Consider the following 22468-nt stretch of genomic DNA (forward strand, 5'->3'; position numbering starts at 1 on the left):
CAGAGAGAGTTTAAGTAAAGTTAGAAGACAAAAAATATCTCACTCGACACGTCTTCCATGAGAGAAGAATACTAGATGGATCAAATCGACATATTAATTTGTTATAATGAAAGTTAATTTTATAAAACAATAAAAAAATTTAAAATTATTTTATGAATTATTTGTGTACAACAACAATAATCTATATGTCTAAAATATTTGTGTATCCCAGCAAATGATCTAAAAGTTCCAAAATATTTGTGCACAATAAATATTTTATACATAATTAAATATAATTTCATAATTAATATCTCATATTTTATAATTAATAATAATAGATTCTAAAATTATTATTTAACAATATTATAATTAATAATTATATATTTTATAGTTATTAACTATGGATTCCTAACATACTAACTTATGGTACTTGATCCACTTAATCGAGGAGGAGGGCATTAAGATTATTTACAAATTACAACTTAAAAAATTAAAGCCGTAAAAAAAACTAAAATAAATATTGCTATAAATACATAAAGTATTTTAATTATGATGCAAATCACCCTTTTCTTATTAGTACCCCTGCTCTAGATAGAGAGCAAACGTTCCATTCTTTCTCGCCTGTCTTTCTCTCCTCCTCTTTCTCCTCAAAACCCTAGCCCTTAATAGCCTTCTCTGATCGAACTCGAGATCTCCAACAATGGCAACAGCAAAGGACGCGGACCCAAACCTTGGCTTCCTGACGAAGCGCGACACGGAGGTCAAGCTTCCCCGCCCTACCCGCGTCAAGAACAAGACCCCCGCCCCGATCCAGATCACCGCGGAGCAAATCCTCCGCGAGGCGCGAGAGCGCCAAGAGCCCGAGATCCGCCCCCCGAAGCAAAAGATCACTGACCCCCACGAACTCTCCGACTACCGTCTCCGCAAGCGGAAAGAATTCGAAGATCTCATCCGCCGAGTCCGGTGGAACACCTCTGTGTGGGTAAAGTATGCGGCTTGGGAAGAGCAGCAGACCGACTTTATGCGCGCTCGCTCAGTCTGGGAGCGAGCCCTCGAGGTCGACTACCGGAGCCACACACTATGGCTCAAGTACGCGGAGTTTGAGATGCGCAACCGGTCCGTCAACCATGCGAGGAACGTCTGGGACCGTGCCGTCACGCTCCTGCCTCGGATCGACCAGCTATGGTACAAGTACATCCACATGGAGGAGATGTTGGGCAATGTGCCCGCTGCCCGCCAGGTGTTCGAGCGGTGGATGCAGTGGCAGCCGGATGTGCAGGGCTGGCTTTCGTACATCAAATTCGAGCTGAGGTATGGCGAGGCTGACCGTGCACGTGCTGTTTATGAACGGTTTGTCGCCTGCCATCCCCGCCCGGAGGCATTTATTCGATATGCCAAGTTTGAGATGAAGCGCGGTGAGGTTGCCCGTGCCCGTGCCGTTTATGAACGTGCAGTCGACCTCCTGTGTGATGATGAGGAAGCCGAGAAGCTCTTTGTAGCTTTTGCGGAGTTTGAGGAACGGTGCAAGGAAGCCGAGCGGGCACGGTGCATATACAAGTTTGCACTTGACCACATTCCCAAGGGACGCGCTGAGGACCTCTATCGGAAGTTCGTCGCATTTGAGAAGCAGTATGGTGATCGTGAAGGAATTGAGGATGCGATTGTTGGGAAGAGGAGGTTTCAGTATGAGGAGGAGGTTCAAAAGAATCCCTTGAATTATGACTCATGGTTTGATTACATTAGGCTGGAGGAGAGTGTAGGGAATAGGGACATGATTAGGGAGGTTTATGAGAGGGCGATTGCAAATGTGCCTCCAGCTGAGGAGAAGCGTTACTGGCAGCGCTACATCTACCTGTGGATAAATTATGCATTGTATGAAGAACTTGACGCCCAAGACATGGACCGAACAAGAGAGGTTTACAGGTAAATATCCTGCCTTCAAGAAGGAACTTGATGTATTTTTCTTTCTGTGCTTCTCATAAAAACGTGGAAACCATTAGTTTTAACATAACACCATCATATATGTTTCTATGTGGTACAAACAATGAGACATACTATGGTGCAGTAAACTATGGCGATATTCTGATGTTCTGCATAGCCATTTGCTCTTAATTACGTCAAATTACTTTTCTTGTTTGATTGACAGTAGGAAGAACGAATAAAAGTTTATGAATCCATATAAAACTCATGCTATTATCTGTTAAGGAACTCTGCCTGTTGATCGCGTACATCCTTTGTAGCTATTGAATATTGAATAAAGATATCCTTTCATGATTCTGTTCTACAGAAGCTGCATGTTACCAAGGTTATTGTTTATCTCATTCCTTACCAGTAAGCCATCAATATAATGCTAGAAGCTCCTCTATCACAATTCATATATGCATTATTTCCATCTTTAAAGGAACTAATTATAAAGTGATTGTATTGTCCTTCCAACCCATTTTCTTGATTGTTTTAACATAATTGAGAAATTAGGTCAACTGATTTTGATAAAAATTTAGTAGTCTTAATGCATCATCATCTTCTTTCTTTTCTTCTCTCTTATGCCACTTTGAAAGTGATATGAGGGTATTATACTCCTTGTTTGTAGTCCTTGGCTCCTCGCTCCAGGAATTTTCACAATGCTCTGGGCACTCTCTCATGTTGAAGAATGATTTCTGTTGATCCTCTCTTTTGATCTTTTCTTTTTTTTTAAAAATCGCACTATTGAGATGGTGCCTTTTGTGTAATATCTACTGTACATGGGTTGTATGTATAGGCAAAAGTCTAATAATGTTGTCATGTTCTCTGTCAGTCTGAGGGCCATCGTGTCTTATTTCATTGGTACTACTGAAGTCTCTTTCAATATATTATGTGCCATTATATATTTCATATTTTGACAAACATACTTATTTGTCCTTATACATGATCCTAACATAATATTTCTTCTAATTCAGGGAATGCCTAAAATTGATTCCTCACAAAAAGTTCTCGTTTGCAAAAATTTGGATAATGGCAGCCCAATTTGAGATACGACAAAAGAATCTCAAGGCAGCACGACAAATTTTAGGCAATGCAATTGGAATGGCTCCAAAAGATAGGGTATGTTATCTTTTTACATTTTTCCTACTTAGAAGGAGATCATATTTTATCATGTTAATGACAGAGCTTTGACTCAAGTAGTTCTTATTAATGATAGATATTCAAGATGTACATTGAGACTGAACTACGACTTGGCAACATCAATCGCTGCAGAACACTTTACGAGAAGTATCTTGAGTGGGTTCCAGAGAATTGTTATGCTTGGAGCAAGTATGCTGAACTTGAGATATCTCTTAGTGAGACAGAGCGTGCTCGAGCAATATTCGAACTTGCTATTGCTCAACCTGCTCTGGACATGCCAGAGCTTCTATGGAAGGTACTTATCATTTACACCCACATAATGTCTTTCAGTTTACACATGCTTTTACTTTTATTCTATGGTGCATTTGCACATATATTGATATTCTGACCAAATGTACCTGGCAAATGCGGGTCTGTTTAAAATGCATGGGAAAAATGATATGCACCGGGAATTCATCATAGCTAGGTTGCACTTGATGTCCTTAGTATGTCCAGGACTCTGGGTGCTTCAGCAATATTTGGACTTGCAATTGCTTAACCTTCTGTGTATGTCCAAATCAATTGTCGAAGTGTTCATGTACTTCACCATTTTTTGTTTTTGGTGCTCTCATATTTGAATCAGATTTTTCTTTTTAATGATTAGAAGGTTATATGATTTATCCAATGCATTATTGTATATATTACATGAGAAGCATAAGGAAAATAATATCTGCACTGCATATTCTGGATCATGATGAATGTTAAACAACTAAATAAAGATGTAGCATGAGAGAGGGAGAGGAACTCGTGGAGATCGGCAATGATTGTGAAAGCATGTTATACAGTTCTTGGCTGTGCATTTAATAGAACCATGCATTATAAAACCATGTATCTGCTACTTGCATTCAAGATATTGCTCTAGATGCCTTACCATCCTTATCCACTTCTTATCTCAGGCATACATTGACTTTGAGATATCCGAGCGGCAATTCAAGAGGACAAGGGAACTTTATAACAGGCTACTTGATCGAACAAAGCACCTGAAAGTATGGATTAGTTATGCAAAATTTGAGGCTTCGGCTGAATTGGAGGATGAAGATGCTGATGGTGAAGCAAAGAACAATGATGATATCTCTCATCATGAGCGTCAGAGCGAATGCATTAAGCGATGGCGATGTAATTTTATCAAATACAGCATTTCCTTTCCTTTATTATTTGGACATAAAGCTAATTTTGTTTTAACTATGTCTGGATCAGTTGTCTTTGCAAAGGCATTTGAGTACTACAGAACAAGTGCGCCAGAGCTAAAGGAGGAGAGGGCAATGCTGTTGGAGGAATGGCTCAACATGGAGAGCAACTTTGGCAGCCCTGATGGTGTTGGTGAAGTGCAGAAAAAGTTGCCAAGGAAAGTAAAGCGGAAGAGAGCCATATCGACAGAAGATGGCACTCCTGCTGGGTATGTATTAGCTTTCTCTCTCCTGCATTTGAAAACTAATCTCTTCTTTTGTTGCACTGCTAGATTAAAAAAGACATTGTGTTTCATACAGGTTTGAGGAGTACATTGACTATATATTCCCTGATGAGGTGGCAATGGCGCCAAACTTGAAGATACTGGAAGCAGCATACAAGTGGAAAAAGCAGAAAGTAGACATCGACGATGATTGACTGCAAAGTGTCTGCTAATATCAACTCTGCCATCTTTCTTGTTTGCTGGCATGTATATATAAGCGAGTTAGCTTCTCCAGTATGTCTGTTGTCCAACGAGCAGTTCATTTCCCAATTGTTTCTGGGGAGAAATCTAGTAATTGTTGACCAGATTTTTGCAGAAAACTGTATTAAAATTGACACATTAATTTATTGCGGAGTCTCTTTCTCACTTTCTCTCTCATATATACATACAGTCACAAATTCACAGTTTTTATGTTTTGGACAGGAGGTGTCGCCAAGTTCGTCAATGGTTTTGAACTCCTGAGATTCACATCCAACTTTCTTCAACCTTTCTCTGGATTCCACCCCATAGAGATGCGAAAACTATGTTCAACAGGTCCACCATTTCTCTGTAAGCAATCTAGAACTAATGTGTTCAAATACTGGGATAATTTTCAAGATCCTATGCAAGCTACCTTAAACTAAGTAGCTCGGGAGACCTTGTTGCTCTCGACGGTGTCAATGGCAATTGAAGTCCACTTTCTTGAGCACGAGTTTGGCCCACGAAATTTGACTCCTAACCTTTACTTCCTTCTCTAAGTTTTGTGTCCACTTGTTAAAAAAAGCTAGTTTTTGAGGGCTCCTCTTCTAGGAAACTGTTACATTTCAACTAGTATTATTTCTTTTGTTACAAAATACAATAATGATTGTTCAATCTACTAGAATATTTTTCCTTTAAGAGAGTACAATCTACTAGATATGTTTATCCTCAAAATCATACCAGTCATGACATCCCAAATGACGTGATATTTTCTTCTTGTTCTCCTTGCTAGTCAATTGGGTGATAACTAAGCACTCGATATTATTGCGATGATATATTAGATTAATCGTAGTGAGCTTTCTTAGCTTAGAAAACTAACCACTAGTATTCTTAAACTAATTGCTCGATAGGTGCCTTCTTGGAATGGCATGCTTTGAAGCTTTCTCCATGCCGAAACGCGGTTTTGGTTCTAATTTTAAGAACAAAATATTTTGCAGATCACCACCTATATTACCGTATTATTATATAAGCCCAAAGTTTGGGGAATAAGTACGAGTGGGGGCCCATGGAAATCCATGCAATCCAAAGGAGAGCATCTAATTCGCCTTTTCTGGTCTGGTAGATATCCGATTTGTCCTATTCTTTCCTATTCGCCTGTCTGCATGGATAAACTTTATCTGCCGTCGAGCGAACAGCTGATAGAGATGATTATTCTTGTACTGGGCTAGTGGGTTTCTTCTCTTTTTTGCATATACCCCCCTGCCATTTACTTTTATCATCAAAACCTCCTCTCTTTACCTAATTGCACTGCATTCTTCTCTTCTTCCATATAAACAATTACAAAGCACAAGATTATTCTGTTAATACACGTTAAAAATAGGAGATTGGCATTAAAAAAATTAATAAAAGGTTCTTTCTTCTCGACTAGGTCTTCCCATGTCTCCAGAGATCTTAGTTCATGTGAATGTGAATTCCTTTTCAAAAGGGGCTCTAGTATTTAATTCAATCATTAGAGCTTAGTGAGTTGGCTGTGTGTTGGACCTTCTCTATCTAATTATATAAACAACTTGCTTTCTTACTAATTAGTGAGCTCAAGATCTACTAATACCAATCTTAAGCATACATGTAACAATAAAGCTAGCAAATCTATGATTATCACTATCCCCTGTAACTGTTTCTCTTTTCATATCTTGGTCATATGACATAACCAAATTTAATTCCTACGATAAGTTAATACGTGACGTGGGATTGATATAAATTTCTCGACTAAATATTACATCTACATTTGTTTATAATATAGCTTTTATCACTACTATAAAAATATTGAATAAATTTAACCTCCAATAGCAAAGCTACAATTGTAAGTGCCCAAATACTGCAAGTTTAAATAGACACCAACCCAACGTGTATATATATATATATATATATATATATATATATATATATATTATCTTAGCTGTTCAATGTCATCAGCTTGTTTTAGACATGCATGGATTAATTATATATGATAACAAATCATTTATGCAGGACAAGTGATTCTAATTAACTCGCACCAATATTCGTCATTATTCATTGGTTAATTTACCTATATGGTTCACGTGAAAATAACTATTCATATATAAAAACAAAAAAAATGATTAAAAAAAAAGGAAAATTAAAGCTACTTACGATCGAGAATATATTCCCCCTTGATGCTACTTATTAAAAAAAAACATCTTCATCCTTGGAAGGAACAGGTGTGCTAGATTCGGATTTGAAACATTTAGGGGCAAAACTAGGATATAATCATAAGCTATGACGTACCTTTATTCATATTTGTACTTAAAACTGATCCTTAGATATATGTATAGATTCGAGTACTGTAAGATAGTATACATTTTGTCGTTTAGGACTCGAGTTTGCTGGCTAATCAGACATTAGTTGTGGGACCCAAAGTGAACAGATGAGTTTCATTCGGATTGGTTTGTGATCATGCATGCATGTTATGGTTTGAGCGCCGCCTTTAAGTAATATAGAACTTTGGCAACTTGACAAATTTTGCATTAATCCTACTATATATATATATATATATATATGATATTGCTTTCAAAAATAAACACTATGTAATAGATTATAGACTCGAGGATAATGACTTCAATTTCTCTGACCATGTGGTATCAAATAAGACGTTAATTTATATTTTATTAGATATATATATAGATAGATAGATAGATGGATAGATAGATAGATAGATAGATGGATGGATAGAGAAATCCACACGTAAGTGAATAAGTGAATGAGTGCCGTACAACAAAACAAACACTCTAGTTGAATGTATCTAAACAAAAAAGAAAAAAAAACTCTAGTTGAAAACGATAGAATAATTCTAACACGAGAAGCAAAGTCTACTGATGTTCCAATCTCTAAGGCTGCAAAAAATGCTTGACCTTGCAACTACTTTGAGCAACTCCAGCCACATATATACTTTGGCCATTATGAACATCATGGAGTACTCATGGAAACTAGTTTCCATGAAGAGAAAGAATGAATGCATGCATGGAGATCTATCTACCTATCAAATATACAAAGATGTAAAGCTCTCCATGGTGTATCCTAAGATATCAATTAATAACCATCTTAATTTTTTTTAAGGGTCAGGGTCACCATTCGCTTAGAAACATTCCTCCCCAATAATTATGCTAGTGATGGATGATTATTTTTTAAAATAAAAAATAAAAAGTCAGTAGCAAGAGTAATTCATAAATATCTAGATATTATAAGGGGAACAGAGCGATTACTTTTTAATATAAATTTTATATTTGGTTTATTTTAAATAATATTATAAATAAAAAATAAAGTATTAAATCCGAGAACATAAAAATAAATATAAATGAAGCATGACCTAATAAATCCAAGAGAGCAGCCACTAAGTAAAGCAACCTATGCTAGAAATAAAAAGAAAATCACTAAATTTTGGCAAAAAAGAAAACAACCGACAACACACAAAATATACAAAACCCTATAGCAGAGACTAAGTAAATAAATATTAACAAAGATTCCACAAAAGGCACGATGCTTGAAACTGATTGACTGCAAAAGGGAGCAAGTGAGAGCAATGGTTAGTGACAAGGTGCGACAGAGACGAGGGAGAAGAAGAATACGACGGATCAAGATACCAATAAGCTATTATATAAAAGTGAAATTAGAGAAGATGAGGACGAAGCAGGTAGCACGACAACAAGCCAAATCGTACGATCAAATCCAAGCCAAACAAACTCCCTAAGTTAACATATGAACCTCAGCCAGAGCTTAAGCTAAGGCCAAGCCCAAGCCAAAACTTCAACCAGGCGTCAAGACAAGTGATGGCTGTGAGAGGATTTAACGAGGAGGAAGCACAACAGAGTGAGCGTCATCCTAATCGCAAAACAAATTGTGATATCAAAGTGAGGACGAGTGTCGGACCTTATTGTGATATCCTTCTATTCACCCTAATCACAAAACAAATTTCAAAACGACACTAAAACCCTCGTTAAAGTGAGCGTCAATCCACCAAATTCTCCACCTTAAATCCAACTCGTCTAATCTACCTAAATTTATCCATATCGTATATAAAGATGTCCCTTGATCTTTTTGTGCAATATTCTTTTAATTGAAAAGAAAAAAAAGAAGAAGAAAATAGACGTGGCTACTTTGCAATCTTCCATTTCAAGAGGGACAGTTCGAGAGCATTAATCAACAAAATTCTCTATGTTAAATCCAACTTGTCTTTAATGCTGTCTGGAGGATTTTCTTGTTAACTGAAAAAGGAAGAAGAAAGAAGAAAGAAGAATAGAAAATACACGTGTTTGGCTACCATTTCAAGAGGGACAATTTGATGACATTAATCCACCGAATTCTCTATGTTAAATTCAACTTTTATTTATTTATTTTGTCTTACACGAATCTGATCCACTTAATTTTATCGATATCTTTGTAGAAACGTCCGCTTGATCTTTTTATGCAAATTTTTCTTTTAAATAAAGGAAAGAAAACAAAATACACCTGCGACGTCGTGGCTAATGGCTTGCAATTTTAACCATCTAACGCCGTTACGGATCACCTTCCCCCGTTCCTCTACTGCTATATAAAGCTACTTCCCTCCTCAAATTGCTATAAGAAGGAGCATTTTTTACAACCACATCCTATGCCTCTCTCTCTCTCTCTCTCTCTCTCTCTCTCTCTCTCTCTCTCTCTCTCTCTCTCTCTCTCTCTCCCCCTCTCTCTTTCTTTCATAGAAACAGACAGTGGCACTTATAAAATCCGCTGTCGTTTGTTTTGATCTATGTTTGGACCTCGGTCGAAAGGAATCCAAGCATAGTTTTGGCGAGGGCAAGTGGTTCCTGCACGAGAGCACGCTTGAGGGAATACGCCGTGCTCCCCTAGCTTTCGCAGATCGAGCCGCTTCCACGTGATGTCTTTTGGATTCCGCTCCATTTCGTAACACGCGATCGAAGATTTGAGCCTGCCTAGATTCCATTTCCTTCCTAAAAGAGGTGATAGGTTTGAGTTCTTGCAGAGTAACGATGCGTTTTCCGATGTGAAAGCTTGCATCTTTGCTTCTCGTGTTGGTGATTTCCACATTTTGGATCGAACTCGTGGGTTTTTCTTATTTTAAAATCCGTGTCTTTGTTTGGTTTATCGATCCTGATGGGGAAATACTTTAGAAATATCCACTTGGTACTCCTATTCCTTTTTTCCAGAGTTGATTCCTTCAATCTCGCTTCTATTCCTACTTGGTTAGCTTGACTTCGGTGCTATTTGTTGGTTCAACGTACTTGTCTTTAAAGTCTTTCATAACCTTGGTTTTTTTTTTTTTAATTTTCAAAAATTTTATTTTAACTATTTAAGACCAGGGCATTCAATAAATTGACTCACGAGTTTTTTGTTTTGCGAGACTAACTTGTAACTTTATTGCTGAATCAAATCTCAATAGAGCAGTTTAGAATCTCTCAGAGATGTTGGAGAAGAAGGAATTCGACATCGAGAAGGTGATACAGGAATTCGAAGAGGTGACAAAGGATGCAGGTAGAGTGCAGCGAGAGACCTTGAAGAAAATTCTGGAGGAGAACGCGGACACCGAGTACTTGCAGAATTTTGGGCTCCAAGGGAAGACTGATCCAGAGAGTTTTAAAGCTTGCATCCCTTTGGTCACACATAAGGATTTGGAGCCTTACATCCAGAGAATTGTTGATGGAGATACTTCACCAGTCCTCACTGCTAAGCCAGTAACATCTATATCACTAAGGTATATCATTTAGGAACTCTGAAAATAGTTTGTTCTTTGTAAAACCATCATGTGTTTCTTAATTCTATTGACTGTTACTATAATTTGGAATGTTAGTTCTGGTACTACACAAGGAAAGCCCAAGTATTTACCCTTCAATGAGGAACTGGTGCACTCAACAATGCAGGTGTATCGAACATCATATGCACTAAGAAACAGGTATAGTGAATCAGCTTTACTAGTTCTGATATGATCTTTCCATCAGATTCCACCTTTTTTCTTTCTTTGCTTCAGATTTGTCCTATGTTTATCTGTTGTGTCCTGATTAGAATACAATTGGTGCTGTTTATTTTTAATGCTCAAAAAGATATATGGTGGTATCTTACTCCTTACCTAGTGACCCAACTGTGTTTTTTGTCTCTCATCTAAAGTGACAGGAATGTTTACTAACTCTTTTTCCCTCTACTTAACTACCTTTTCTTTTGCTAGTGCTGAGGCATCATCAAGTTGATTTTAGGAGAATGGAGCCTTTCGTGTGTCATTAATTCTCATCTACTGTAACCACAACTATACGGATAGACACTTTAATGTTTTGATACGATCATCTGGTGTGATAAATCTTCTGGCTTTTGATGATGTAAACTTGAAGATGTGGTCCACTGCTACCGTTCTACTGTTACTTTATTAGTATTTAGAGTTTTAGACAAGCTCATCACAGGCTAGATATTTTGCAGGGAATTCCCTATTGAAAATGGAAAAGCTCTTCAATTCATTTATGGAAGCAAGCAGTTGATCACCAAAGGAGGTCTCACTGCAACAACTGCCACGACAAATGTGTACTCCAGCAAACAATTCAAGTCCACTATGAAAGATATCTCTTCACGGTATTGTAGCCCTGAAGAAGTTATATTTGGTCCTGACGTCCACCAATCCCTGTATTGCCACCTTTTATGTGGACTTATCTATGCAAATGAAGTGCAGTTCATATTTTCCACATTTGCCTATAGTATTGTCCATGCATTCCGAACGTTTGAGCTGGTCTGGGAAGAGCTGTGTACTGATATAAGGGAAGGAGTTCTGTCAAGCAGAATTACTGTTCCGTCTATACGGAAAGCAGTGTCTAACCTTCTAAGCCCAAATCCTGATCTCGCTGATTCCATTCACAGGAAATGTATAAATTTAAGTAACTGGTACGGAGTGATCCCGGAACTTTGGCCCAACGCCAAGTATGTGTATGGAATTATGACAGGTTCGATGGAGCCTTACTTGAAGAAGTTAAGACACTATGCAGGGAGCTTACCATTGTTAAGTGCAGAGTATGGATCTTCTGAAGGATGGATAGGCATTAATACTGAACCAAGAATGCCTCCTGAGGAAGTAACATTTGCTGTGCTTCCTGATGTTGCCTATTTTGAGTTCATTCCTGTCAAGGGAAGGGATGAGGAGCAGAATTTGGATCGAAATTCTTCTACTATCCACTATAAGGAATCACAGCCAATTGGCTTGACTGACGTCCAGGTCGGTGAAGAGTATGAGGTTGTTTTTACGAATTTTGCAGGTATTTTTGTCGATCTTCTCTATCTCATTTTCACGCATTTCAATTGGCATTCCTTTCAATTAAAGATAAAGAAAATTATACGTGTAGCGTATAAAATGAAATATCTGCAATGTGGTCATTCTCTGATATGCAATTTATCTACCAACTGCAGTAAGCTTCAGATATGAAATCAAAATGGACCCTACGGCTATTACTATTTATAGTTTGCAACTACTTCTTTGTCTCCTTGCTAAAAGTCATAAAGATTGATATATATATATCTTTATATATATAACTCTATTTGTATGAGAAATTATTATTGGCTATTGATTGTCTTTCCCTTACTCTGTGGTTGACTATTTATTGCATTTTCTTTGTTGTATACGTCCATGATGGAAAAGATTTCAGGGTAGAAGAAGCACTTTAATTCTTAATTAGTTACAGGATTTAGACTGTATATTTGAAAGGTGAGATTAATAGTCATTCATTAAAACACTATCCTTTCTATCCCATATGAAAAAAAATTTAGAAGTTGGTAGATATTGTTGGTCAAATAATCCCACGATGGATAAACCTAAGAAGAAAAAAAGAAGGCAAGTCCTTCTAGATCTATAATTCAATGCCAGACAGAGGAAAAGGTATCTCTTTGAGAACACGTTATCTGATATTTGATGTCAAAAATAGTATGTCCACTGTCCTAACTCACTGTAATGCTGATGTCCTACCATGTCTTAATTATAATGGTAATGTCAGTATTAAGTTTTCGTGACTTTCCATCTAAAATCTATGACTATGATTCGTTTGACAAGTCAACCGAAGACTTTAGGTCATCTGGTCATGACATAATATGCGGTTAGGTACGGAGAAGGTTAGCAGAAGAAAAGATAGCCTAGAATCATCCAAATTTTGACTGACTCTTTGGTTTGCTGCTCCATGTTAACAAAACAAATGACTAGGTGACTAGTTTTCCAACACCTAAGCAATATCTTTTGTGGTTCTGCATGTTCTCTTAATTTCTTTATGTTTTATTCCAAAAGCTTACTCTAGCCACATAGATTTCTTTTGATTAGTTTGACTGATCCATCTAGGTTTCTAGGTCAGAAGATGATAGTTAGATATGTAGCAGGTTTGGAAAACCAAAAAAGATCAAGTTGCTCTGAAATAGATGGTTTGCTGTACATATAGTAATCTAATCTATTGTCTCTTCTTTGATTCTTCTAATCTTACAGTACTGTCATAACTAAGTAATACGGATGCAGACATAGTCCTGCAACTGCCAGAAGATTGTTTAAAGTTTTCCTCAGGATAACCATCTCATCATGACTATGTAGTGGCGTTACTCACATGGAAAGAGCAATCTATCCTAATTCAATTCCCGCTCAAGCTTAAATGTCCATTATTCCTTGTTTTATGTTTGCCACGATGAATTTAATTCCATGTCTTCTACCTAGTTTCACTCACTCTCTCTTACTGATAGAACTTTAATTATTCTTTTCTCCTCTTCTTTTTCTTTTTTAGTATCAACCTTGTCAAGAATCTCATAAAACCCAAAAATTGCTAATATATTTGTTGTTCAGATCTTGCGATCCATGGAAAGTGTTGGTCGCATCGTATCTTCCCAGGTTTTGCTTCTTGGAAACTAATTATATCCTTATTGCCCCCATGTCAGGTCTCTACCGATACAGGCTTGGGGACATCGTGAGAGTCGTGGACTTCTACAATTCAACACCAAAGCTGAAGTTTGTATGTAGGAAAAACCTACTGCTAAACATCAACATCGACAAGAACACCGAGCAAGACCTCCAATTGGCAGTTGAAGAAGCGAGTAAGCTGCTGGCAGCCGAGAAGCTTGAGCTAGTGGACTACACAAGCAATGTGGATATGTTAACAGACCCCGCTCACTATGTGATCTACTGGGAATTAAACGCTGATGCCAATGAAGACGTACTGCAAAGCTGCTGCAATAACCTGGACCGCGCCTTCCTTGATCCAGGCTATGTCGGTTCGAGGAAGAGTCGCAGCATTGGACCCCTCGAGCTCCGAATCATCCGAGGAGGAACGTTCCAGAAGATCCTCAGCCATTATCTGGCTCTTGGTGGTGCACTGAACCAGTTCAAGACGTCGCGATGCATTAGTTCATCGAACGCAACGGTGCTGCAGATCCTCTGCAGCAATTCTATCAGCAGCTTCTTTAGCACTGCATACGATTGACGTTCACTGTGGCAACACTGTGCAGTAACCATCTTGTTACCTAGTCTGTGATCAATTTGAAAAGTTCGAACTCTGTATCAAGTGCTAGTAAAATTAAAATAAATGTGGTTTTGCTTCCACCAATACTCGTCAAGATGGTTTAAAGTTTCTTCATGAACATCTCACCGAATTGGTGCACGCACAGGTGAGGTGAGTGGTCCTTTATCAACTTTGAGAATCTTTTAAATGCCATCATTTATGGCGAAGAAGACAAGAAAAAGAAATTATGAGCATGATTGAAAGTAATAAAAGAGCCCAATAAAACTCTCAACTGTGCTGTTTCACCAGGACAACAATCAACGTTCGAAATGTTTTTAATTTGCCAGTAAGTCAACACTATCCTTCTCGGCCACGTGGGACGACTTAGATTGACCAACTCCATTGGCTCGTCTCCATACTAGGATGTCTAATTCTGTCGTGTGATGAAACACATGCATGAGAACATATCAAAGACTTTACTCCAACGTTGGTTCTTTTGTTTCACTTTATTGCAGAACTACCCAAAACATCCTAGGTTTTTCTGTTTCACTTTACTATGGATCACAAAAGGTATAAACCCTTTGAGAATATAGGCATTAGAGAGCAGCAAAAACTGACTCTCCTCTCCTCGTATATACTACAACAGGAAATCTACAGGCAATTCCATGGTCTCATTTAGCCCTTAAACTGGTCTTAGCCACAAAGAGCCATGAAATACCGGAAAAGCCCTTCGTTTTCTTTGTCCGAGAGAGGGCAGTTTCGTCACAATGGGTGATGGCCCATTAAATTCATCAAAAGGTCACATCTGGGCTGGGCCCCAGAAGATGTAGTAATTAGTGGGTGGAAAAGCCCACGACTTCATTTTTATTTTTGTCTAAACTAAGAAACTCATTAAACCATAGTTTACTTAAACATATGAAGATATTTACATCTAGGTCCCTCAAATATTGCCCTTTTTTTAAAAATGACCCCCTTATTTATTTTTCATGATATATTAACACTCTTAACTATGTAAAACCTTCTAAATATCTATTTCCATTGGTTGTCCTTCTGATTTTCTTTTTTCATTAATAAAATGTCATGTGATCAATTAGATAAAAATGTGAGATAAAATTGTGATTTGATGTTTTATCTCCATTATTAGAGGGTGGAGGATAATATTAGATAGTTGAGGTGATCCAAATCATAAAAGTGTCACAAAATACAAATGAGATGCTTGGCTTTATGTTTAACATTGCAAATATGATCAATTTTCTCAATTTGGTGTTTCTTCTTCTTCTTCTTCTAATGATCATAAGAATATGACAACTCTAACTTAGGCAGATTTTACCCAATAGGCACAAAAGGCCCAAAATTAAGCAGCACAAAAGCTGGAACTAGGAAACTATCATATACTGGCCTGTCTATTTCTCCAAATGTGCTTATCGAAGCTTCTGCATTTGGCTAGCAACAGGACTGAATCAAAAAGTTCTTAAAAAAAGTTTGAGCTCTAATCATAATCTTGACCCATTCATATTCCATGGCCTATGGGTCCATGTTTGAATTTCTAATGTAAGCTTCCCCTTGGGGATTTCTGGCTGCAATAGAAATAAATATAGTTATTAAAAAGTATATAGATATTCTTGAGGCAATTGTTTGAGGTGTTCAATTCATACTTCTACATTGTTTAAGCTACTCGTTAGTTTAGTTTTAATGACCTATTGGGCTAATTGTATGATTTGCTTGTTCATATCCGATTTATTTATATGAACAATCTTAGTCACATCACTTTCTCAAGAAAAGAAAAATATAAAGAAAAATAATCCCTTTTTTAACATCCATTTGTTTTGTTAGCCTTCAAAATAAGAGATTATTAACCAAGAGAAAAATGTAGGCTCGAATTTGGAAGGGTTCATGGAAGAATTGGATGTTGTTATCACAGCTCATAATTGCAAGGAAAAAACATCTAAAAAGAAGAGAAATTTATAAAAGAAATAAGGTTTTTTTTGTTTATAATTATTAACACCTTACCTACCGATTCTTACATTTTATTGTTATTATCTCATATACACTTTACTGATACTTTTTTTTTATAGATGAGTTAAATTAATTTCTCCTTTTTAGAACTTTATTAACATGCATTTTAGATTTTTTTTAATTTTTATTTTAAAAATTAAAATAGCATTTTATATTTTGTGTTTAATTATTAGGTTAGATTTAACTCAAGTATTTATAGGTAACAGATGCTAAATTACATAGTTCAGATGATAATACCTATATGATAAAATGTTAGCGTAATTGAAACTTTTATGATTGTTGCTTAGGTTTCCAAATAAAATAGAGCAAAATATATCTTTTTATCAATAAAATAAAATAAAATATAGAGCGTAAACATAGGTGTTAAAAGTAGAGTTCAATAAAGTGTTTTATTGTAGTAAAATAACTCTATTTTTTTAAAAAGAAAGTAAAAAAAAGTGAAACTATTTATGATATGTTAGGAAAAAAAATTCAATTTAATTTTTGTAATTAAATATTAAAAATAGAGAAGTTTTTAAAACTAAGTAAGTGTTTTTTTTCTCACGTTTTCTAGAAACAAAATATCCCCTAAAATGAATTGAAAACTTCAACCAGAAATTTATAGGATCAAATTCTAACTTCACATGTATGCCAAGTTAGTTCTCTTTACATATATCACTTTTATATATATATATATATATATATATATATATATATATATATATATATATATATATATATATATATCGTTTAGATCTTTCTCTTTTGATAAAAGAAACTTTCAACAGCTCCTCGTAACTTGAGACCACGTATCTCTCTATACTCTATCTAGTTAGAAAGAATCAACCCTCACGTCTGACTTTTAATATCGTCCAACAGAAATACAGAATATAGCCAGATTGAAAGCACCTCCAAGCATATGACGTATTCTTAAAGAGTAAATTTATCAATAAATATTAGTTCAGTTGACTTTTATTTTTGTAGCTAAGTCAAGAAAAATTACATTTTATACCTTATATTTTCATAAATTTATGGTCCATATCCTTCTCTCTTTTTTTTTTCAATATTACAGTTTGAGTATATCAAATTTGATTTAAAGTATAAAATATATGAGAAGTAAAACATAGGACGTGAATCGTAAATTTGAATCTTTAAAAGTTTTTTTAAAAATGTGTCCTTAAATATTACATCGAGGAATGGGTAATACCCGCACGCCTTCCTGAGTAATTCGAAGAAGCTTCACCAACGTAGTCTTTTACTCTCTCTCTCTCTCTCTCTCTCTCTCGGGAAATGGGCAATGGCGACGACTTCTGATGGTCGTCTCCTTTGGTGTTAGGATCGTTAGGGGATATTTAACGGCAATTTGTTGATGAGCCATGAAGGATTAGCGGGTTTTGGTCGGTGATAGAATGGTGGAAGGGGTAGCCGGGGCCACGATTCGAGTTGTGCGGTGCCCCAAGTGCGAGAAGCTTCTTCCGGAGCTGCCCAGTTACTCCATCTACCTTTGCGGAGGTTGTGGTACTGCTCTCGAAGGTGACCTTGATTGCTTATGGTCCTTGAAATTCTTTGTTCTTTTATTTTGATTTTTTTTTGACGTTCTAGCCAATATTTTGCTCCCGTGATGTATAATCCGAACTTGCAAACGAAGAACCGTAGTTTGTTCTAGGAAAAGCTTCGATCTTTGACTGTTTGATGCCGTGAAATTAAGTTCTTTTCTGGTAATATGCAGCGAGAAAGGAAATTCCTGTTTCTCATGTTCATTCGGAGAGATCCAATGCGGAAAGCATCGAGTATCTTGATATATTTAGGAGTGGACCTTTTGGAGAGGCGAGCACTGAGATTGATCGCCAGAGCGAAAGAATTGGGAGCAGCATAGGGGAGGGAACATCGCGAGGTGCAGCTCTAGTTTCTGGTAGGAATTCAGAATCTGGAAATGAAGATAACGGTTTCTTGAATGATCCAAGCACATCAAACTTTGATGGTGTTCTTCGAGATAAGTCAATCGTGAGAAGGAAGAATAGCAACCAGAGTTTTTCTAGAGCACCCGGCGTTAACCGCAGCACAGTTATAGACCAATTGGTCGAGGGAAAGACTTGTAACGATGGAGGTCAAGTAGATCAGCAAATGCATTTGCAAAAGGGCGAAGAGAGAGATGGAGGCAAACAACTCGCTTCATATCCTGATGAAGGCCCATCTGATTACCATGCCGGATCTAGATATAGGCATGATGATTCTGAGAATGTTATTGGGCAAAATAGTGAGAGGCTGAACGGAGTTCCCTACCTTGGAAGTAATCAACTGGAGATTATGAGAGTGCTTTCTGAAGTGAGGGATCGCATATCAGCAGTCTCGAGCTCCCCCAGCCCCAGTGATCAAGCGAATTGGCCTAATCCAGGGATATCAGTGATGAATCGGGATTATTCTCTGCGTTCTTCGTTAACTCTTTCAAGAGTTCCCTATAGTCCACAAAGACAACATCAACAAGGACAACTGCATAATTTCATTTTTAAACAACTTGATCTTGATCCTGGCATGTCTAGTAACACTAAGCTTATGCCTGTGCAAGTTGCACTGACAATTCTCAACAATCCAAGTGTTCCACATCTCATGAACATTCGACATCCCATGGGTGGTCCTGTAAGCTTTGGTGCTGAAATTTTTGATCGATTAAGCCAAAATGATCGTTTGCATTCAGATGAACCTCAGACGCATCAGAGGATCAAGTTCAGAGAGAGGCCTAGACGTTCTTGTCAACCAATTGCTGGTGCTGCCCCTTTTTCTATATGTAATAACTGTTATGAGTTGCTGCAACTACCTCCGAAATCCTCATTGTTGGAGAAGAATCAAGTTAAGATGAGGTGTGGATCATGTTCACATGCAATCACACTCGAGCTTAATGGAGGTAGACTTGACAATTCTGCTCCTGCACCAGTCTCAGATGTCTCGTCTGAAGACAATTATGACTCTAATGGTAATAATCCAGAAGCTGGTATTCCAAGCATCGCTGAGAATAGTTTTTCCATCCATAATAATGTAGTGCTAGTAAAAGAGCAAGAGTTAACATCAAATGAGACAGATAAAGAGCACTGTCTATCTCCATCTTGTAGCATGTCTGAGAAAGTGGAGAACCCTGATTCTTTCATTTCTGAGAAAGATGATAATTGCAGGTCTACAGAGCTCCCCGCAGAAGCTGAAGATATTTCACATGTTTCAAGTGTACCACTTCGGGACTCATCCTCTGATCATGTGACTGATGAATCCAGAAAAGAAATAAGACACTGTCACTCTGATCAAGAGAAGATTGTATTACTTTCTGAAAATTTCAAGCAGAACTCAACAAAAGATGTATCAGCAGCAACCGAATTGGATGTGTTTGCTGATAAGTATCTTAATCGTGGTTTCTCTCAAGATTTATCAAACACAGGGAAAAATGAAGACCGGCCTAGGACCGTTAAGGGTGGTGACTCGAAATTCCTCACCCACCTTCTTTCTAGATTTAACCATTCTATGGGCAGCCGTACAGTGAAATTTTTTGTTAACGGTTATCCTATCTCTGATCGTGTCGCTAAGAAGGTCGAAAAGCAAGCCGGACCCATCTATCCTGGTGAATATTGGTAAGTTACTGTGCTTCTTACTTCTTGTTTTAAGGGGTGTATACTTCATGACTAGTAGTGCTTCCGTTATGCCTGTTAGCATGCAAGCGCAAATTATTAGTTTATTATTAGGAGATACGATCTACGGTATGTACGTGAACATGGTTTTGGCATGCAGTAGTTTGAAATACAAATCATGAATTGTTGGTCCTGCTACCTTCATATTTACTAAATATCCCATTTTGATGCAGACTTATTTGTTGAAGCATGTTTCTGGCATTAATAATTGGTAAATGTAACATATTTACTATTTGTGTGTGTGTGTACAGTTTATTTATGTATATTCTTACATTCTTGTCTTCATTTGAGCTGTTTTCATCATTCTAATATTCATTTTTTTTTCCTCTGGTTCATCCAGGTATGACTACCATGCTGGATTCTGGGGTGTTATGGGGCACCCTTGTTGTGGCATAATCCCTGTAAGTGCAAGTTGTCCTTAATATTCTGATCATCATACTAATTCACGGTCAGAATTTGTGATGTAACTCCATTTTGCAGCCGTTTATTGATGGCCTTAAATACCCTATGCCCAAGAATTGTGCTGCGGGAAATACTGGTGTTTTTGTTAATGGAAGAGAGCTTAATGAGAAAGATTTGGATTTACTTGTTGATCGAGGGCTACCCGATACTCCAGGTCGATCGTATAGGATTGAAGCTTCTGGAAAAGTTTGGGATGAACCCTCCGGTGAAGAGCTAGACAGTCTTGGAAACCTTGCTCCGAAGTGAGTTTCCGCAATTTTCTTTCTACGATGATCGAATTCCTAGCATGCCTGAGCTAACCACTTGAGTTTCTCGCTATGAAACAAAACTTTAGTAGTACTGATCCTATGTGTTCTTGACATGTTCTTCTAGCCATGCTAAACAACAACAACCACTAAAACAAAACTTGTGAAAAGAGAGATTTCTTAAGTAAAACCATATAGAAAGTATCGTAAAGTAATCTACATGCTGTTATGTCAGGAAACTAAGGATTGCAATGGACGCATGGTTTACCCTGCTGCATAATTTGTTTTTGCATTTAGAAAAGTTCAGATGATCTGATTGACCATTCAAAAGATCTATCTTTTAGGCCGCCATACATGGATACATACATAAATAAAGAATGTTACACTTTGAAGAACCGGTTCTGTAATTATGGTCAAGAGGAATTTTAGTTTGTAACATTGCATATTCTACTGTATTGTAGTAAGTTGTTATTCTTAATTGTATCAGATTTAGATTTCCATTGTAGAATGTTCATCTTATTGAGTAGTTAGTACTGCATGGATATGTATTTATATGCTCTCATCATTGAACTTTTGAACAGTATTGAGAGAATGAAACGTGGACTTGGCATGCGGATTCCAAGAGTTGCCACATAACCGACATTTGCAAGGCATATTCTCACACTGTCCAGTGCATCCATTGTGGCCTTTAGGCTGCACAAGAACAAGAACTCATTGAATCCTGCAATTTTGGACTTCAATAAAGGTACTCAAAATGATAGATCATCAAATGAAGCAATGATTGTCTCATTACTCAATGGCTACACAAAATTGTTTCCTGTATGATTCCCAGATATGGTGTTATGTCATCTTGTAAATTTGATTTTCTGTTGAGTTTTTTCCCCCCTTTTCTTTCTCTATTTTCAAATTTTTTTGTTTAATATATCTGAACACCTTTGTTCAACGGCATACAGAAGGAAAGTTGGTTTTATCTTCAATAGAATGTGTACAATTGCTTCACTTTCTAATGTTATGGAGTTTAAGACGCCATAAATATGAATTCCTCTATGATATTATTTCTAGTTTGATACTCAAACAGACCTTTTCAAGTTTCAAGGACATCGCTTGCATTATAAGTTATCAAAGTGACCTTCAGAAAGAAAAGTTAGTGACAGGGGCATCCTTTCTCACACGACCAAAAAAAAAAATGAAATGAAAAGATGATGGCCAAACTTTTAATTTGCTGAATCACACCTACCCTAATATTATTATCATTAGCATCAATAAGTCATCAGTTTGGTAGGACGAGTTGAAAAGTTCGATGGAAGAATCCTACCTAAAATTTCAATTGACACACTTCCTGTTCCAGATGAGCTTAACGTGTTATGTGTGTCACATTTATACACACAGAATTCTACAGCCCCACCTTGGGCTATATCAAGCCCTTGAACATCTTAACAAGATCCAATTGAGTATTTCATTGTATAATCTATAGCATACATTCTATTCTAGTATGTGTAGAAGCGTTGAACAAATAACAACAGCAGAAGGAAAAAAACAAAGGTGTTACTAAGACTATGGAAATAAAAATAATCCATTGCTGCTTGTCTTCTGACAACAAAAAAATCTTCGTACAGGAGTGCCGATTGAGATTTACTCACTAGAATCCGGATCTTGCTCAGGATATCAAGCAGGATGAAATTAATGTGAAATATTTTGAAGTATCCTTCACATGGCCTTGCTTCCAGATCTTTAATGGATTCTTATCCGGCTTATTAATGAGCTCTTCCAAAAGTAAAGTATGTGGACCCTAGGGCTTAAAAAACCAACATTAAGAACAAGAGTTTTTCTTAAGAGGAA

At 37.0% G+C, this 22468-nt stretch overlaps 3 protein-coding genes across 5 annotated transcripts; all 3 read left to right on the forward strand.

Moving 5' to 3' along the window:
* The first annotated feature begins 554 nt into the window (after positions 1-554).
* LOC140768914 (uncharacterized) lies at positions 555-4937 on the forward strand. Of its 2 annotated transcripts, XM_073109385.1 has the most exons (6): positions 556-1902; positions 2916-3060; positions 3158-3376; positions 4017-4236; positions 4318-4516; positions 4608-4937. In XM_073109385.1, the coding sequence occupies exons 1-6, from the start codon at positions 680-682 to the stop codon at positions 4723-4725; spliced, it is 2124 nt and encodes a 707-aa protein (XP_072965486.1). In that variant the 5' UTR covers positions 556-679; the 3' UTR covers positions 4726-4937. The 2 variants fall into 2 exon arrangements, with proteins under 2 accessions (XP_072965487.1, XP_072965486.1); XM_073109386.1 differs by lacking the exons at positions 4017-4236; positions 4318-4516; positions 4608-4937 and having other exon boundaries at positions 555-1902; positions 3214-3370.
* A 4496-nt stretch (positions 4938-9433) lies between these two features.
* On the forward strand, positions 9434-14355 carry LOC140768782 (jasmonoyl--L-amino acid synthetase GH3.5-like). Of its 2 annotated transcripts, none has more exons than XM_073109188.1 (5): positions 9434-9759; positions 10200-10511; positions 10608-10709; positions 11225-12048; positions 13697-14355. In XM_073109188.1, exons 2-5 carry the CDS (start codon positions 10222-10224, stop codon positions 14236-14238), a joined length of 1758 nt encoding a protein of 585 aa, XP_072965289.1. In that variant the 5' UTR covers positions 9434-9759; positions 10200-10221; the 3' UTR covers positions 14239-14355. The 2 variants fall into 2 exon arrangements, with proteins under 2 accessions (XP_072965289.1, XP_072965290.1); XM_073109189.1 differs by having other exon boundaries at positions 10205-10511.
* Positions 14356-17473: 3118 nt separating this feature from the next.
* LOC140769122 (uncharacterized) lies at positions 17474-21690 on the forward strand. Its single transcript, XM_073109686.1, has 5 exons — positions 17474-17784; positions 17981-19865; positions 20263-20323; positions 20403-20626; positions 21211-21690. The coding sequence occupies exons 1-5, from the start codon at positions 17661-17663 to the stop codon at positions 21263-21265; spliced, it is 2349 nt and encodes a 782-aa protein (XP_072965787.1). The 5' UTR covers positions 17474-17660; the 3' UTR covers positions 21266-21690.
* The last annotated feature ends 778 nt before the right edge of the window (positions 21691-22468 follow it).

This window comes from Typha angustifolia, chromosome 10, assembly GCF_048772165.1.
Source record: "Typha angustifolia cultivar Huaian chromosome 10, ASM4877216v1, whole genome shotgun sequence".
In the NCBI taxonomy this organism is placed as follows: domain Eukaryota; kingdom Viridiplantae; phylum Streptophyta; class Magnoliopsida; order Poales; family Typhaceae; genus Typha; species Typha angustifolia.

What these genes read in the sequence shown, in the direction of transcription:
- LOC140768914 (XM_073109385.1), top strand. Translation starts at nt 680, where the DNA reads ATGGCAACAGCAAAGGACGCGGACCCAAACCTTGGCTTCCTGACGAAG. An exon ending in GAATGGCTCCAAAAGATAGG is followed by an intron (nt 3,061 to 3,157) that starts GTATGTTATCTT and finishes TATTAATGATAG; the next exon opens with ATATTCAAGATGTACATTGA. An exon ending in TGCCAGAGCTTCTATGGAAG is followed by an intron (nt 3,377 to 4,016) that starts GTACTTATCATT and finishes TTCTTATCTCAG; the next exon opens with GCATACATTGACTTTGAGAT.
- LOC140768782 (XM_073109188.1), top strand. Translation starts at nt 10,222, where the DNA reads ATGTTGGAGAAGAAGGAATTCGACATCGAGAAGGTGATACAGGAATTC. An exon ending in GTAACATCTATATCACTAAG is followed by an intron (nt 10,512 to 10,607) that starts GTATATCATTTA and finishes TTGGAATGTTAG; the next exon opens with TTCTGGTACTACACAAGGAA. An exon ending in TGTTTTTACGAATTTTGCAG is followed by an intron (nt 12,049 to 13,696) that starts GTATTTTTGTCG and finishes CCCCCATGTCAG; the next exon opens with GTCTCTACCGATACAGGCTT.
- LOC140769122 (XM_073109686.1), top strand. Translation starts at nt 17,661, where the DNA reads ATGGTGGAAGGGGTAGCCGGGGCCACGATTCGAGTTGTGCGGTGCCCC. An exon ending in TTGTGGTACTGCTCTCGAAG is followed by an intron (nt 17,785 to 17,980) that starts GTGACCTTGATT and finishes GGTAATATGCAG; the next exon opens with CGAGAAAGGAAATTCCTGTT. An exon ending in CTTGTTGTGGCATAATCCCT is followed by an intron (nt 20,324 to 20,402) that starts GTAAGTGCAAGT and finishes TCCATTTTGCAG; the next exon opens with CCGTTTATTGATGGCCTTAA.